At 47.2% G+C, this 17921-nt stretch overlaps 1 protein-coding gene and 1 pseudogene across 1 annotated transcript in view; one reads left to right on the top strand and one right to left on the bottom strand.

Annotated features, from left to right (window-relative positions):
* SUGP1 (SURP and G-patch domain containing 1) overlaps positions 1-17921 on the top strand; it is a 28591-nt gene that overhangs the window by 6385 nt on the left and 4285 nt on the right. The window contains exons 3-11 of the mRNA XM_070416516.1: positions 88-188; positions 1064-1264; positions 3493-3616; positions 3948-4048; positions 5039-5162; positions 11945-12300; positions 16454-16560; positions 17201-17378; positions 17613-17719. Of these exons, the coding sequence (XP_070272617.1) occupies positions 88-188; positions 1064-1264; positions 3493-3616; positions 3948-4048; positions 5039-5162; positions 11945-12300; positions 16454-16560; positions 17201-17378; positions 17613-17719 (1399 nt within the window). The remainder of the gene's footprint in view (positions 1-87; positions 189-1063; positions 1265-3492; positions 3617-3947; positions 4049-5038; positions 5163-11944; positions 12301-16453; positions 16561-17200; positions 17379-17612; positions 17720-17921) is intronic.
* On the bottom strand, positions 13620-13936 carry LOC139011169 (metallothionein-4 pseudogene; annotated as a pseudogene).

Genomic DNA, 17921 nt, shown 5'->3' with positions numbered 1-17921 from the left:
TGGGTGGGTGTGGAGCCGAGACAGACAAGGCATGCCCCAGCCCCTCCATTAGAAGTTCACCCTCTCTATATTCTGTCTTGGGTCTAGAATTGCAAACACACACAACTCTTCCGCTTCCAACAAGTTTGCCAATGACGGCAGCTTCTTGCAGCAGTTTCTGAAGTTGCAGAAGGCACAGACTAGCACAGGTAAGTGCAGTTTCCCCATCCCATCTCCTATTCAGGCTCAGGCTCATGTTCATGCTGCCTGCTCTCTCCTCCCGGGGATCCCTGGCTTCCTAGAAATGGCAGGTCCTGCCTCAGATTTGTTCTCTTCATCCCGAGTTTATTGAGCACCCTCATTTCACTCATTTCCACACTAAACACCCAGGGAGAAAGCATGGAACCTGCTCTCAAGATGCTTACCTTGTAGGAGCAGAGACAACCCAGGTTTCAGTCCAGGAGTATGGGGACCAGGACTAAGCAGGCCCAGGGCTGTGAGACCGTGGCTGTGCTCAGAGTAGCAGCTCAAGTGTGAGGAATGGGGCCCCCTTTCATAGGAATCCATGAGACATGCCAGGTGTGAGCCCTTGGGGAGCCCACCCATAACTGTGGTTGTGCAATTTACCAGTCAGAGCTTATTTTTACTTTTAAAAACTTAATGGTATAAAATAAAAGGAAGTTAATGGTGAAGCAGATGACCTTTGACCTTTGTCAGGTTTCCTAGGTAACAGCTAAAAAAAAGTTTAGGCCAAATTCACCCAAGGAGAGGAAGAACAGGCTCGTCTTTATCGCAGGGTCACGGGTTATGAGCTGTGTTTGAAAAGCCCAGAGGGAATGGTTGTAAGTTGGATGTGGGATTCAGGTCATATCTAGATAACCAAAAAGTCATGTATCTGTGAACCTTGATGTCCTCATCTGTAAAATGGGGTGGTGTCTTCTCTGAGCCCCCACCACCCACCAGGTGCTGTGCTGGAAGCTGAGGACCCCAGCACCTAGGGACTGACGGCACTCAGATTAGGTGGGAAGATAGGGAAAGGTGCACTGCAGAGCTTGAGCACAAGTATATGTCCTTCTCTCCCAAGATGCTCCCCCCAGCGTGCCCAGCGCCCCACCTCGAGTACTCCCCCGTGCTGGGAAGAGGCCTCCCCTCATCAGCAGCCCAGTGAACCAGGTGAAGAACTATGTGCACGCTAAGCAGCTGCCCCTGGCCAGCCGCCCTAGTGTCTTCCAGTCTCCCGATGAGGATGAAGAGGAAGACTATGAGCAGTGGCTGGAGATCAAAGGTAAGGTGCGGGGACTGCTGCCCTCCTTCTACCACTGCCTTCCAGCTCCGTGGCAGATCCACAGTCAGCAGGGAAAGCATGGCCAGGAGTATGGGGTACTTGGGACTTCAGTCAGGTGAGGCCACTGGGGTGAGGGGGTGCAGTTAAAGGAAGGGTGTGAGGAGGGGCTACAGTGTGGGCTTCATCCTGGGAGCTGTGGGACCCATCATCTACTCTGGGGCCTGGCCTCCAGCCAAGGCAGGGGTATCCTCATTGAGTGTTCACTTGCACTTTCCTCCCAACATGAGGAGTACCTTCCATGGCTCCCCAGTCTGGGTGCATGCCCTCCGAGCCCTCTGAGGCCCAGAAGCCCATTTCTTAATGCAGTTCCTGTCCCTGTCAGTCTGAGCCAGAGGTACGAGCCTGCAGGTTGAAGAGTTCATTTTTTTTGCCTGGGGAAGGACAGTTGTTGGCCTTGGGTGAGTTAGTCTAGGCCCCAAGGTGTAGGAGGGCAGAGGGTGGCAGTGGTGGCACTTCTAATACTTCTAGCCCTATTTATATTCAGAACAAGGCTTCAGTGCCACCTGAGCCATTTGGAGTCTTAGGCTACTTCTGCCCAGGCTGGCTGGCTCAGTCATGTTATCCTGACCGAGTACAGACTGAAGTGACTGTATGGTCTGCCATAACAGCCCCTAAACTCCTCTGGCTCTGGGATGAGGATGCCAGACCGTACATCTGAGCAGATCAGTGGCGAAGCTTGAAGTCTGGAACATTAGTACAGAGCCTGAGAGGATGGTGTTTCCTTCGAGAGGTGCCCTGGCAGTTCTGACTGTACCCTGCCATGAACCTCTGCTTTACAAGAGGCAGTGGGTGTCTCAAGGCCCTTGAGGCCTGTTAAGACCTGCTGTTGAGGAGGCCTCAGAAGAGCACCTGTACTTGTAAATGGCAGCCAGGTCAGGGTCATTGTCAGGTATGCAGGAGGAGGGTGCGATCACATGTTTCTTCCCCTCCCCCCAGCTTCTGGGCAGCCCAAGCAACAAGAGGAACAAGATTGGCCACAGGCTCAGTGTCTAGCCCCATTGCCGAAAGGAGCAAAGGTTCCTAGGCACTGACTGACAGCGAGAACTTTCTCTTGGGAGTTCTCATAAAGGGAATAGGAATGTATATTGGCTGACAGATGCCCTCCAAAAAAGTCCAGCAAAAAAGAAAAAGCACGTTCCACATGACTCAAAGGGGAGGCTGATGCAAACACAAAAATGTATTTTTATACCTCTGTTCCCTGAAAAAGCCGAGGTAATGATTAAGCTCGTTGCAGTGAGCATCCTTAGCACCCAGATGGTGGTCTGGAAACATTTTCTCACTCACGAAAACCAGGACTTCTTGGAAGAATGGCTGGCTCTAGGTCTGGGCAGGAAGTGTATCAGATGACCTGGAGCACCCTGTTCCAGCAGATAGTGAGGAGGCCATCAAGGCACCGGGGCCATGTCCAAAGGCCTCAGTACCCAGCTTGAAGAGGCTCCACCAGCCACAGAGGGGACGAGTGAGCCTCTATGATGACATTAATTGCAGTGGATTGAAACCCACCCAATGTGTTTAAATAAGAGTTTGTAATGCTATTTTCTTTCTTTCTTTTTTAAAAATATATTTTATTGATTTTTTACAGAGAAGAAGGGAGAGGGATAGAGAGTTAGAAACATCGATGAGCGAGATCGATCAGCTGCCTCCTGCACACCCCCCACTGGGGATGTGCCCGCAACCAGGGTACATGCCCTTGACCGGAATCGAACCTGGGACCCTTGAGTCCGCAGGCCGACGCTCTATCCACTGAGCCAAACCGGTTCGGCTGTAATGCTATTTTAAAAGAATTTTTCATCTTTGAAGGATGGAAGGGGTCCAATTTATTATACTTAATGCTGGTAAATAAAGAAAAGACTTAAGCATTTTTAAAAAGGGCGGGGGGTGGGGGGAGGCTGGCTATGTTTTCAAACATCTCCCTTCCAGCCTGTGGATCGGCTCAGCCTCTGAGAGGGTCACACACTTCTCTCCCACCCAGTGTGTCTCGTGAAAACTGTTTAGACCAACTCCCCTCTCGTCACGGTGCTTTGTGCATGGACCCGGGACACCTGACAACCTCCTGCATTTCACCCTCTTCTTCCCCTACCCCTTTGTCCTTGTGGTCCGTAGAGAGAGTGTGCCTGTTGACTGTGGGGTGTGTGAGTTGAACCCCAGTACTGACAGCCTCCTTAAAGTTTCACCCCCAGAGGGAGTCGAGACTCGGAAAGTGATAGAGAAATTGGCCCGCTTTGTGGCAGAAGGAGGCCCCGAGTTAGAAAAAGTAGCTATGGAGAACTACAAGGATAACCCAGCATTTTCGTAAGTATTTTTGGGAGGGGAAGGTCACTGGTACTTAATGTTCTTGCCACACAGTAGTATATGCAGACATTTTTGTAAAATTCTTGTGGTGACTGAGGCTGGCTGGGGCTGGGTGCTTGCTTGTGTGGGCCAGATGCTGTTCCAAGCACTTTATAACTTACACCAAAGGTTGCAAAAAGTCTCCAATTTGATGCGGAGACTTAATTTTGGGCTCTGTCAAGGCATCTGTGCTTGTCAGCTTGCTTTTGCATAACTTGTCTTCAGATGCTGCACAAGTCTACCCGTCCTCGTTACTCATCTTCCTTTCTGTTTTGCAACAACACTTCTTCAGGTTTCTACATGATAAGAATAGCAGGGAATTCCTCTACTATAGAAAGAAGGTGGCTGAGATAAGGAAGGAATCACAGAAGATGCAGACAACCTCTCAGAAAGGTAGGTGGATAGAAGGGGGTGGGAGGTTCTGGGGAGGTGCGTGGACAAATTGCTTCCCAGGTGAAATCAGGGTTCCTAGAGGGTGCCATGCATGGGGTAGCGCTGATGTCCTTGGTTTGTGCCCTCCCTGGCAGCCAGGGTCAAGCTAGGGCTAGTGCCACCCTTTTCACTAGTGCTCTGAGGAGGGGGGGAGGTCTGAGGACCAAGGTCAAGGTTGTATTCAGGAGCTCAGCCCTGTACATGCAAAAGAGACACAGGGAAGGTGTGCTGGCCCAGCAGTCATCAGCCGGTGGTCCATGGACCACTGGTGGTCTGTGCGGTCCAAAAGGTTGGCGACCGCTGTGCTAGCCTATTGGTTCATGGTCATTTTAACAAGTGTTAATGAATGCCTACCAACCCTAGAAACAAATGTAGTGTCTGACACTTAGGAGTGGGGCCGAGGGGGCAGAAACAATCAGCTGGTGAGATCTGATGGGATGAGTGTCAGTGGATGGGGAAGAGGCTGGATGGTCTCCAGCTTTAATGAGTATCCCAGCTAGTGCTGGTGGTGAGAGGAATTGATGTTTAGACCTGACATGGGCCACAGAGGTCGGTCTGTCGTGTCTCCTGCGGCCCTTTGCCTTTGCACTGACCTCCCCAGGAGGAGGGCCACGCTCATCTCCCCATGTGACCTGGCTGGGCAGCCCCCTATAGAAAGACCAAGGTGGGGGCTCCTGTCTTCCCTCTGGGCCTGACACACACCTTCCCTTATATTATGCTGCCATGTCCCAGGCCCCCCAAGACGTATGGGTGGGAAGGGGTAGGGAGCAGGGCTCAGAATAAGTTGTAGTATTAACTGTTTGGTCTCAGTGTAATAATCTGATTCCCATTTGCCTGTTTCTCTTTGCATTGTTTCTAAAATAAACCCCTCTTGTTGCCCATGGGGTTTTTAGCAGAAATTAGGCTGTTGGGTGTGGTGAGTTGAGCTCAGTACTGACAGCCTGCTTAAAGTTTCACCCCCAGAGGACGAAGAGGTCAAGAACCTTGCAGAAAAATTGGCCAGGTTCATAGCGGATGGGGGTCCTGAGGTGGAAACCATCGCCCTCCAAAACAATCGTGAGAACCAGGCATTCAGGTAAGGAGGGACCCACCAGAGAGTTGACCCCTCAGCCTGGTCACAGGCTTGGTGGTCCCAAGACAGGCCAGAGTCCGTGGCGAGAAGCTGGCAGGGCCGGGACTCAGCTCTAGGAATTTCTGGCCCCAGAGCCCAGCCTTGCCTCCCTGTATCTACTCCCCGAGTGCACATCACTGCCTGGAGTTGTCTCTGAGGCAGGTGTGGCAGGGACTTTGAGCCCTTGTGTTTTTCCAGGTGCCTCATTGAGAAAGTCTCTAGCACTTGCCCGGCTCCCTTTGTAACAGAGACAGAGGCCCCAAGGTGGGGCCAGGCCAGGCCCTCTAGCCGAACCTCACAAAACTGTTTTGCTCATTGTGTGTATTCTTAGGGTCTCATCTTTACAACGAGGGGAACAGCAAGAAAGCAGGAGTGTGGTACCTCAGGCTCTGAGGAGTGGGAGTCCCTAGCCTGTGTGCAGGTTCCATGGACAGGATGGGACAAGCATCCTGACCCCCCTACTGTCCCCAGCCATGAAGTCACACCCCAGCCCTTCAGGCTAGGTCTGTTAACCCACTCACTCATTCATTGGTGGGATTTAGCACCTCATCTTTGCCAAGGGAGTGGGGGGGTGGCGGGGCGCAGTTGCTGTTGCAGGGTGGTACTGACAGAGGCTGGTGAGGTGGACACTGAATCCAGCATGGGGTGATGCATCTGTGAGGACACTTTTGGCCACAAGTTCCCATCCAGTCAAGTGAGGAGATGTGATGGCGACTATAACAAAAAGTGCAGGAGCAGCAGGCACCTGGGCTGGTTGATTCAGAGACACCATCAGGCACTCAGGAGGAAGGAAGCAAGAGTGGGTGGTAGGCAGGAGGAGGGTGTCCAGAAGGACCACTACACGGGAGTGAAGCAGTTGATATGCCGGGCACTGTGCCAGTGCGGCTGGAGTGCAGGGTGAGCGTTGACATTCCGTGCAAACAAGCTGTGGAGCCCGTCAGGGCCAGGTCCCAGGAGGCTCAGGTGTTCATTGAGAGTCTTTGGAGGGTCTGCATAGGGAGTGATGGGGCTAACTGTGCTTCCAGGATCACTGACCACAATCATAGAGGGTGATCAATCATTCCAGGCTGAGGGTTGAGGCAGAGAAGGTTATCGGAGGGCTGCTGAGGGGTCGAGAATAGCTGTGGGGGAGTGCCTAGGATGAGAGTGGACCCTGGGGAGAAGTGGCTGAAGGTGAGCTGCTGAGGGACCACAGCTGGCACTCCACGCACTGGGGAGGAATGAATGGGAGATGATTGGGTATTCGGGCCTGGTCAGGGTGTACAGGTTCATTCCACACCGACTGTTTGATCTTCATGTGGGGTTAGGTGTGAGACAGCTCTTCTCTCCCCCAAATCAAACAGCCACCTAGTGTACTTGCTGCTCTGGCCCTTCTGTGCCTTCCTGATTGCCCCCATGGGCCGGGCACACCCCAGCAGTTGTGTGTCTTGGAAAACAATGTTATAATTGTTTACCTATTTCTTTGACCAGTCATCCCACTTCTGAAATGCCATCTCCCAAATAATTTTAAATATAGCATCATCCATAGTCATGAGAAATTAATAACACATTGAATGTCCAGTCCCAGTGGGCTAAACTCCTGTAACTGCGTCTCTGACACATCACTTGTGTGAGCCACCTCGTTTACAGGTGTGCTGGCCTCTCACAGGTGAGGAAACTGAGGCAAGAAGGCCAATCAGTGGAAGTGCCTTTGCTGCCACATTCCACTGCATTCTAATGAGAAAGCCTTACGTTGTTGGGTTAAAGGTTTTTTGTTGTTGTTTTTTTTAAAATATATTTTATTCATTTTTTACAGAGAGGAAGGGAGAGAGATAGAGAGTTAGAAACATCGATGAGTGAGAAACATCAATCAGCTGCCTCCTGCACATCTCCCACTGGGGATGCGCCCACAACCCAGGTACATGCCCTTGACCGGAATCGAACCCGGGACCCCTCAGTCCGCAGGCCGACGCTCTATCCACTGAGCCAAACCGGTTTCGGCGGGTTAAAGGTTTTTTTAAAAAATCAGCATACAGAAATTAGAACCACAGCTCTGTTCAAATAAATCTGCACTGGATAAAAAAAAAAAGACTGGATAAAAAAAAAAAAGTGTTAGCTTTGGTTAAGGAGGAGGGAGAGAGGATCGCTTCTATCAGGAGTGATCTAAAATCGATTCTGTTCCAATTATTCATCCTTACTTCCTCCCTAATCCCTGACAACCACTGATCTTTTCACTGATTTGGCAATTTTGCTTTTTCCAGAATGTCATACAATTGGAATCATCAGATGTAGCCTTTTCAGATTGGCTTCTTTCACTTAGCGATGTGCATTTAAGTTTCCTCCATGTCTTTTCATGGCTTCATAGCTCATTTCTTTGGGTGCACCACAGTTTATCCACCGTAGGACATCTTGGTTGCTTCCAAGTTTGAGCAATTATGAAGAAAGCTACTATAAACATCTGCGGACAGGTTTTTGTGTGGACAAAGAATCTCATCTCTTTAGGATAAATACTAAGGACTGTGCTTGCTGGATAGAATGGTATATTTTGTTATTTTCTTCCAGTCTACAGCTTGTGTTCTCATTTGCTTGACCTTGTCTTTCACAGAGCAGAAGTTTTTAATGTTAATGAAGTCCAGCTTATCAGTTCTTTTTCTTGGATTGTGTCTTCGGTATTGTATCTAAAATGTCATTGCCATACCCAAGGTCATCTAGGTTTTCTTCTATATTATTTTCTAGGAATTTTATATTTTTGAATTTTACATTTAGGTCTGTGATCCATTTATAATTAATTTTTGAACGAAGGGTGTAAGGTCTGTGTCTAGATTCTTTATTTTTTTTCATGGAATGTCCAGTTCTAGCACTGTTCGTTGAAAAGACTGTCTTTGCTTCATTGTATTGCCTTTGCTCCTTTGTGAAAGGTCATTTTACTATGTTTATGTGGGTCTAATTGTGGGTCCTTTATTTTGTTCTAGTGATCAGTTTGTCCATTCCTTCATCAATACCACACTGCCTTGATTACTGTAGCTTTACAGTAGGCCTTGAAGTTAGGTAGTGTCAGTCTTCTAACTTTGTTCTTCAGTATTATGTTGGCTATTCTGGGTCTTTTTTCTCTGAATATAAACTTTAGAGTCACTTTGTCATTATCTACAAAATAGCTTTGCTGGGACTTTTATCGGAATGTCATTAAATCTAGAAATCACGTTGGGAAGATTTGACATCTTGACAATACGAAATCTCCCTATCCATGAACATGGAATATCTTTCCATTTATTTAGTTCTTTGAATTCTTTAATCAGAGTTTTGTAATTATATTCATACAGATCTTTTACATATTTTGTAAGACATATACCTAAGTATTTCATGTTTTTAAATGATAATGTAAATGGTATTGTGTTTTTAACTTCAAATTTTACTTATGCATTGCTGGCTTACAAGAAAGTGATTGGCATCTGCATATTAACATTGTACCCTGCAACCTTGCTATATAATAGCTTATTAGTTCCAGGAGAGAGAGTGGGAGAGCATGTGTCTATTTTTTCATGTGTTTTTTTGTTTTTATGTAGACTATCATGTCATTTGCAGACAAAGACAACTTTATTTTTTCCTTCTCAATTAGTATACCTATTTCCTTTTCTCATTTTTTACATTTGTTAGGACTTCCAGTATGATAAAATGGGATATTTTCATCTTGTTCTTGTTCTTAGTGGGAGTTTCCAAGTTTCTCACCATTAAGTATGAGGTAGCTGTGGGTGTTTCTATACATACTCTTTATCAAGTTGAGGAAGTTTGCCTCTAATTCTAGTTTATTGAGAGTTTTTATCATGAATGGGTGTTGTATTTCATCAAATGCTTTTTCTACAGCTATTAATATGATCTTGTGATTTTTATTTTTTTAGCCTATTGATATGATGAATTACATTACTTGATTTTCAAATGTTAAGCCTGCCTGGCATAAATCCCACTTGGTCGTGATGTATATAATTGTTTTTAACATTGGTAGATTCAGTTTGCTAATGTTTTGTTGAGGATTTTGGCATCTATATTCATGAGAGATGTTAGTCTGTAGTTTTCTTGTAATGTCTTTGTCCAGCTTTGGTATTAGGGTAATTGAATGAATTAGGAAGTCTTCTTTCTGCTTCTCTTTTCTGAAAGGAACTGTAGAGAATTGGTATAATTTCTTCCTTAAATATTTGGTAGAATTCATCAGTGAACTCCTGGGCATGGTGCTTTCTGTTTTAGGTTATTAATTACTGGTTCAGTTGTTTTGTTAATCTTCACCTGAGGATATTTTTCCATTGATTTCTAGAGAGAGTGGAAGGGGCAGTGGGAGAGAGAAACATCAGTGTAAGAGACACATTGATTGGTTGCCTCTTGCACAGGTCCAGGGATCGAACCTGCAAACCAGGTATGTGCCCTTGACCAGGAATCAAACCCGTGACCCTTTGGTTTGCAGGCCAGTGCTGTAACCACTTAGCAACACTGGCCAGGGCTGGTTCAGCTTTATTTATTTTTAAAAAAATATATATTTTTATTGATTTCAGAGAGGAAGGGAGAGGGAGAGAGAGATAGAAACATCAGTGATGAGAGAGAATCATCGATCAGCTGCCTCCTGCATTCCTCCCACTAGGGATGGAGCCCACAACCTGGGTATGTGTCCTTGACTGGAATCGAACCCAGGACCCTTCAGTCTGCAGGCTGACGCTCTATCCACTGAGCCAAGCTGGCCGGGCCTGATTCAACTTTTTTTTTTTTAATATATTTTATTGATTTTTTTTTTTTTTACAGAGAGGAAGGGAGAGGGATAGAGAGTTAGAAACATCGATGAGAGAGAAACATCGATCAGCTGCCTCCTGCATACCCCCCACTGGGGATGTGCCCACAACCAAGGTACATGCCCTTGACTGGAATCGAACCCGGAACCCTTGAGTCCACAGGCTGACAATCTATCCACTGAGCCAAACCAGTCAGGGCCCTGGTTCAACTTTCTAAAAAAAATTTTAAATTCATTTCAGAGAGGAAGGGAGAGGAAGAAAGAGATAGAAACATCAGTGATGAGAATCTGATCAACTGCCTCCTGCACACCCCCTACTGGTGATCAAGCCCGCAACTCAGGCATGTGCCCTGACCGGGAATCAGTGATCTCCTGGTTCATGCGTTGATGCTCAACCACTGAACCACACCAGCTGGGATGATTCAACTTTTTAAAATAAAAATAGGCCTGTTTGCGTTGTCTGTTTCTTCCTGTATGAGTTTTGGCAGATTGTGTCTTTCAAATAATTAGTTAATTTCGTGTGTGTTATCAAATTTTTGGGCATAGAGTTGTTCATAGTAATTCTTTATTATCCTTTTAATGTTTGTAGGATTTGTAGTGATGTCCCCTATTTCATTTTTGTGATTAGTAATTTGTTTTCTCTTTTTTCTTAGCATGGCTAGAGGCTTAACAGTTTTATTGATCTTTGTTTCCTCTGTAATTTTTACAAAGGTCTCTTACTGGGTTTTCTAAAGGGTGTGTGCATGCTTGTATCATGACCCAGGAGTACAAAGGAGATGCTGCCATTTCCTTGTCCTTCCATCCCACCCTAGGTACCAATGTTAGTTTGTCTGGGGGGTCCTTCCACCTCTCTCCTGGCTCTATTTAGACACATAGAAACAGTCTACAGGGTTTTTTCCTGTTGTCTTTTATACAAAAGAAATTTTACAGCATCCTCGAGCTTGCATGTTGCTTTTGTAATCCTTCAGGTTTGTGAGTGCAGGTCTAGCCCCTCATGTTGAGGGCCATGTGACCTGTGATGTACACAGATCTTGTTACATGGAGATGGGCTATGATTCTTCCCTCTCGTGTGGACCCCAGAGGTGGGACTAGGGCTCAGAACATGCATAGTCTAAGACTGTGGTCAGCAAACTGCGGCTCGCGAGCCACATGCGGCTCTTTGGCCCCTTGAGTGTGGCTCTTCCACAAAATACCACGTGCGGGCGCGCACGTACAGTGCGATTGAAACTTCGTGGCCCATGTGCAGAAGTCGGTTTTCGGCATGGGCGAGTCTATTTTGAAGAAGTACTGTTGATGTTTGGCTCTGTTGACTAATGAGTTTGCCGACCACTGGTCTAAGAGATAACAGGCAGGTGCAGAGGGAGCTGCAGGCTTTACCAACTCTGAACTCAGTGCCACCTGTTCCTACCTTGGGGTGGGGGAACTACCCCTTAGGGGACTGAGGGACTTGTGGCTTCCAGCAAGGCAGGGACTTTTGCCCTTGGGTTGGAGTCCAGGTCCCCATTTGTTCCTATGTTAATTGTCTTTGTTTTGGCTCTGTTTGCCGTTGGCACCTCTCACAAGTGCATCAGAAAAACACAAGTGTTTGAGCTGTGCAGTTTAGGACAAATCTTGCCCTTTCTGACACCAGGTGTCTTTCGCACCTCAGGATTTCTAGTGCTCCTGTAGGACAGCAGGGGAAGAGCTTCACAGAACCTGGGGCAGGTCTGAGGGAGCCCACCCATTTTCCTTGGAAGTAGTGTATCAATAACTGTGTGACAGGCACGCGATAAAGTTGGGGTGGGGATTTGGTGTGGCCCTCAGCATTGTGACAGGCTGTGGCAGGCCACATTATTTTTCAATTTTGGGTCACTAGAGCCAGCAGCCACTAAGGCCTGGCAGTACAGGAGGTCATAGTGGAGACTTTGAAGTGACCCTGGCTGACCTGGGGGGCTTGCACAAGACCCATGCTACCCCTGCCCCAACTGACAGTGTGCCCCTCCACTCTTCTTTGCAGCTTTCTGTACGAACCCAGCAGCCAGGGTTACAAATACTACCGCCAGAAACTGGAGGAGTTCCGAAAAGCAAGGGCAGGCCCGACAGGCACCCAAATGGTGCCGGAGCTCTGCCCTCAGCGCAGACCGCCTCCTGAGATCCTGTCCGGATCTGTACCCCTCACTGCTGCTTGCCCTACTTCATCTGCCCCCTCACCTGCTGTCAACCCAGCTGCAGCTACCCATGGAAAGCCAGCCACTACAGCCACTGTGAAGAGGAAGCGAAAGAGCCGATGGGGGCCTGAGGAGGAAAAGGTGGAACTCCCACCCACCGAGCTGGTGCAGAGAGACGTGGATGCTACCCCCTCACCCCTGTCAGGTGGGCTTTTTCAAGAAGTCTGGCATCGCGTTGTCAGGGTTTATCTGTGTTGTATGTAGCAGGTGTCAGGACTTCCTTCCCTTCTGTGGCTGAATAGTATTTCAGTGTGTGGATGGACTACACTTTTGTTCATCCTTGATCTGCCAGTAGACACGGGTGGTTTCCACCTTTTGGCAGTTGTGACTAGTACTGCTGTGAACACACATATACAAGTACTATTTGGATCCCTTATTTCAGTTCTCCTGTGTGTATACCTAGGAGTGGAATTGCTGGGTCATATGGTGATTTTACATTTAACTTTTATTTTTTTAATATATTTTATTGATTTTTTACAGAGAGGAAGGGAGATGGATGAGAGAGAAACATCGATCAGCTGCCTCCTGCACACCTCCCACTGGGAATGTGCCCGCAACCAAGGTACATGCCCTTGACCGGAATTAAACCTGGGACCCTTCAGTCCGAAGGCCGACGCTCTATCCACTGAGCCAAACCGGTTATGGCGTACATTTAACTTTTTAAGGAACCACCAAACTGTTCTCTACGGCAGGTGCATCATCTTACATCCCTCCAGCAATGCACATGAGTTTCGATTTCTCCACATCCTCGCCTTATAGTCATGCCAGTATGAACTGGGATCACATTGTAGTTTTTGCATTTTTCTAGTGACTAATAGTGTTGAGCATCTTTCCATGTGCTCGTTGGCCATTTGTATAGCTTATTTGGAGAAATGTCTATTTTAGTTCTTTTCCCATTTTTTTTTTTTTAAATATATTTTATTGATTTTTCACAGAAAGGAAGGGAGAGAGACAGAGAGTTAGAAACATCGATGAGAGAGAAACATCGACCAGCTGCCTCCTGCACTTCTCCCACTGGGGATGTGCCTGCAACCCAGGTACATGCCCTTGACCGGAATCGAACCCGGGACCCTCGAGTCCACCGACGCTCTATCCACTGAGCCAAACCGGTTTTGGCATCTTTTCCCATTTTTTAATTGGGTTGTTTGTGGTTTTGTCGTTGAATTGTAGGAGTTCTTTGTGTATTCTGGATATTAACTCCTGTTATATATATTATTTGCAAATATTTTCTCTCATTCTTTGGATCATCTTCTTACCCTCTTAATAGTATCTTTTGATTCACAAAAGTTTTAAATGTTAATGAAGTTCAATTTAATTTTTTGTTTGTGGCCTATGATTTTGGTGTCATATTTAAGAAACCATAGCCAAATCCAAGGTCATGAAGATTTGACCCTGTATTTTCTTCTAAGAGTTTTATAGTTTTAGGTCTTTTTTTTTTCCATGAGTGAAAACTTTATTGCTCCAACACTTTACATGAATGTCACCAACACCTCATTGGGGCAAATATATAACAAGCACAATCATCTCAACTTCTCAACTAATGCACTGTACAGACGTTTCCCGGGCCTCACTCCCAGCACGACTGGTGCATTTCAGTGGCATCAGCTGCACTTGCTTGAGCCTCCTTTGCAGATGCAGCCTTGGGCACACTTGGCACAGCCCGGGGAGCAGCAGGAGCAGCAGCTTTTTCGACATGTTTTACAGTTGCAAGATGTGCATTTGCAGTTGTCTCCACAGATGCATATTCCTTAAGACCAGCAGGAGCATTCCCTGGGGTCCATGGTCCAGGTGCTGTCTGTGCTGGAGAAGGGAGGTGTATAGTTTTAGGTCTTAAATTTAGGTATTTGTTACTCCTCACCCGATGATAGCTTTTTTATTGATCTTTAGAGAAAGTGGAAAGGAGGGAGGGAGGGGGAGAGAGAAACATCTGTTGGTTGCCTCCTATATGCACCCCAACTGGGGCTGGGGATCAAACCTGCAACCCAGGTACATGCCCTTGACTGTGAATCGAACCCAAGACCCTTGGGTGCACAAGCTGATGCTCTAACCACTGAACCACCAGCCAGGGCTTAAACATAGGATTTGATCCATTGATCCATTTTAAATTAATTTTTTAAATACATTTTTTTATTGATTTAAGAGAGGAAAGGAGAGGGAGACAGAGATAGAAACATCAATGATGAGAGAGAATCATTGATTGGCTGCCTCCTGCATGCCCCCTACAGGGGATCAAGCCCACAACCCAGGTATATTCCCTGACCACGAATTGAACTGTGACCTCCTGGTTCATAGGTTGGTGCTCAACCACTGAGCCATGCCAGGCAGGCTTAAATTAATTTTTATATCTGATATAGGGTAAGGGTCCAACTTTATCCTTTTCCATATGGATACCTAGTTGTCCTAACACTATTTGTTAAAGAGACTGTTCTTCCCCCATTAAATGGTCTTGACACCCTTGTCAAAAATCAGTTGACCATGGATGTAAAGGTTTTTTCTGGGCCCTATTCTATTACACTGGTTTGTATGTCTATCTTTACACCAGTACCTCACTGTTTTGATCACTGTACCTTTGTGGTAAATTTTGAAATCATGAGTGTTAGTTTTCCAATTTTGTTCTTCTTTTTCAAGCTTTGGCTATTCCCTGGAGTCTCTTGAATTTTCATATTGGTTTTCAGATAGGCTTTTTCATATCTGCAAAAAAAACTGTTGGGATTTTGATAGGGATTGCATTTGAATCTGTAGGTCACTTTTGGTAGCACTGACATGTTAACAATATTTAAGACTTCCAATCTGTGAATACATGGGATGTCTCTCATTTACTTAGGTCTTCATTCATTCATTCTAACATGTAGTTTTTGTTTTATAGTTCTTGCATCTCCTTGTTTAAATGTGTTCCTAAGTGGTTTATTCTTTTTGATGCTATTATAAGTGGAAACTTTTTAAATTTAATTTTTGGATTATGTGTTCTTAGTGTATAGAAATACAACTGATTTTTGTGTATTGATTATGTATCTTTCAACTTTGCTGAATTCATTTTTCAGCTCTAATAATCCTTTTGTAGATTCATTAAGGATATAAGATTATGTCATCTGCAGATAGTGACCATTTTACCTCTTCCTTTCTAATCTCAATGCCTCATCTTTCTTCTTCTTTCCCAATTGCTTTGGCTAGGACCTGCAGTGCTATGTTGAATGCAAGTGGCAAAAGTGGGGATACTTGCACTGCTCCTTATCTTAAGGGAAAACTTTCAGTGTTTCACCATTGAGTCTATATATTGGAATCTTATTTGACTTTAAGTGTATTTTGTCTGAGACCAGAATATCCTTCCCAGCTCTCTCAGTACCATTCACATGGAATTTTTGTTTCCCATCCTTTTACTTTCAACCTGTTTGTATCTTTTTATTTAAAGTGAGTTTCTTGTAGATGACATATAAATAGATCCTATTGTCTCCCTTAAACTTTAAAGTACTTAACATTCATTCTTGTCACAGAAAGCCTTCTGCATAGGGCTCTCACATAGTTCAAAGCCCCCACAGACCTTCTTCAAGGAGGGATTGAGGTGCAGTCCTGGGGTCCCAGAGCATCTGCATTTGGTTCTTGCTGGCAAAACCCCAGCTATGGGGAGCTGGAGCACCCAGCTCTCTTCACTTTCCCAGAGGATCCTCTCCACTCATCTGCCTGGTTTCTCCCCCAGAAACCAACACCCAGATGGGCCATCACAGCATCTTCACGTGAATCAGTGCTGCTGGAGCTCCAGCCAAGCTCCGAAGCTGATGCCAAATTAAATGCTGTGAGGACAACTGGCTGCCTCTCCAGAAGGAGCTAAACAGAGCCACACAGCTGAGTCTTACACCAGACTCCAAACCTGTGTATGTCTATACTAGGTGTCTGTCCTCCACAGGATAGACTTCCATGAGCCAGTGTTTGTGCGTGTGCACACACTCTCGTCTCTGCTCTAGTGTCTCTGGCTCTGCAAAGTCCCCACCATGTCACTCATTAGCCATATGACCTCATTTGAGGCCCCTGACCTCTGAGTTCTGGTGTTGGTGTTTACAACATGGGGATGTAGGGCCTACCTGGAGAGGGCATGTGGGAATGAAATTGGGTGCACATGACAGTGCAAGGTGTGACTCGTGTGGTCCTCATGTGACACGAGAGACGAACAACTGATATGAGGGCTCTGCTGTGCGTGCTCCTAGTGCCTCAGGTGTTGTCAATGAGTGGATTCTGCATCACACACACAAGAGCAGGGCCAGGCCCATGTGTCCATCACTGACTGACCTGTGTCTTGTTTCCAGTTCAGGACCTCAAGGGGCTAGGCTACGAGAAGGGGAAGCCCGTGGGTCTCGTAGGCGTCACGGAACTGTCAGACGCCCAAAAGAAGCAGCTTAAGGAGCAACAGGAGGTAAGGCCAGAGGTGGAGCAGGCTCCACAGCTGCTGGTGGCAGATTGTCCCCGCCTCACCTATGGTGCAGTGATCACACAGTCAGCAGAGATGCTCCTGGGCAGGCTGGTTCCCCACCAATACCATGCCAACCCCAGTGTATAGCTGGGCCCAGAGCTCAGGCCTCCTCATGTTGGCCTGTCCTCCCGCACAGCTGGTGCTCAATAACTATTCCACATAGTGCCTGTGGGCTGTTCCCACTCAGTAATCTTAAATTTTCCATCCATTTCCCTCCAGTATCCAGTCCAGGACAGGCCTGGCTAGCACTGGGCGCCCTGAGTGGTGTGAGGGCCACTCAGCTGGTAGTGGGCAATGTTGGGGTGAGGGTCAGCTTGGCCTCTTTGCTGCTTCCCTGGGGAACTAGAGGCACTGGCCTATCAGTTCTTGGGGACGCCTCACCCTGGCCACCTCCTCTAGGCCAGGGCTCTGTCACATCACCCTTAACATTCCTAGGGATAAGGAGCCCAAGTTGCCCTCATTTAGTCCATGATGATGATGCCTGGTTCTGAGCAAGACAGAGAGGGGCCTCTCTCTCATCACAGGGACATGGGGAGATTCGGTTATGTGGTGCAGGCCCTGTCATAGTGTGTGCTCCCCACAGATGCAGCAGATGTACGACATGATCATGCAGCACAAGCGAGCGATGCAGGACATGCAGCTGTTGTGGGAGAAGGCACTGCAGCAGCACCAGCATGGCTACGACAGTGACGAGGAGGTGGATAGCGAGCTGGGCACCTGGGAGCACCAGCTGCGGCGCATGGAGATGGACAAGACTCGGGGTATGCTGAGGTTTCCAGCGGGGGGGTGGCTGGAAGCCCCACTCACCTGTTGGCCTATAAGACCTTGCGCACAAGACTTGGCTTTTCTGTGCCTCAGTCTTCTCAGTAGTAAAAGGAGTGGTGCAGGGCTGTCCTGAGGGAGCAGGGTTCAGGTCAGGGTCTTCCCCCAGCTGCCTCCCTCTCTCACAGCCGCTCACCTCTTCCTTCTTTTACCTTTTCTATCTCTCCGGACAGAGTGGGCTGAGCAGCTGACGAAGATGGGCCGGGGAAAGCACTTCATTGGAGATTTTCTGCCACCAGATGAGCTGGAGAAGTTCATGGAGACCTTCAAAGCCCTAAAGGTGAATGGGGAGTCCCCAGCCATCAGCCCTGCTGTGGGCCTGTCCAGCAGGCAGCCTTTTCACACACAGGAGGAACCAGGCCCTCTTCCACAGGAGGCATCTGTTCCTGGCAGACGTCCATTTGGGCAATTCACAAATAGCTCAGCTGCCACTTTAGAAACATTTCCTGGGGCTTTGGGAAATCCTGCTTCCAGTGAAGCCA

The sequence above is a fragment of the Myotis yumanensis genome, unplaced genomic scaffold, assembly GCF_028538775.1.
Source record: "Myotis yumanensis isolate MYYU_CA2020_CCGP unplaced genomic scaffold, mMyoYum1.0.hap1 SCAF_5, whole genome shotgun sequence".
NCBI lineage: Eukaryota > Metazoa > Chordata > Mammalia > Chiroptera > Vespertilionidae > Myotis > Myotis yumanensis.
The sequence above is the reverse complement of the archived record's forward strand: the minus strand, read 5'-3'. Positions and strand labels throughout refer to the sequence as shown.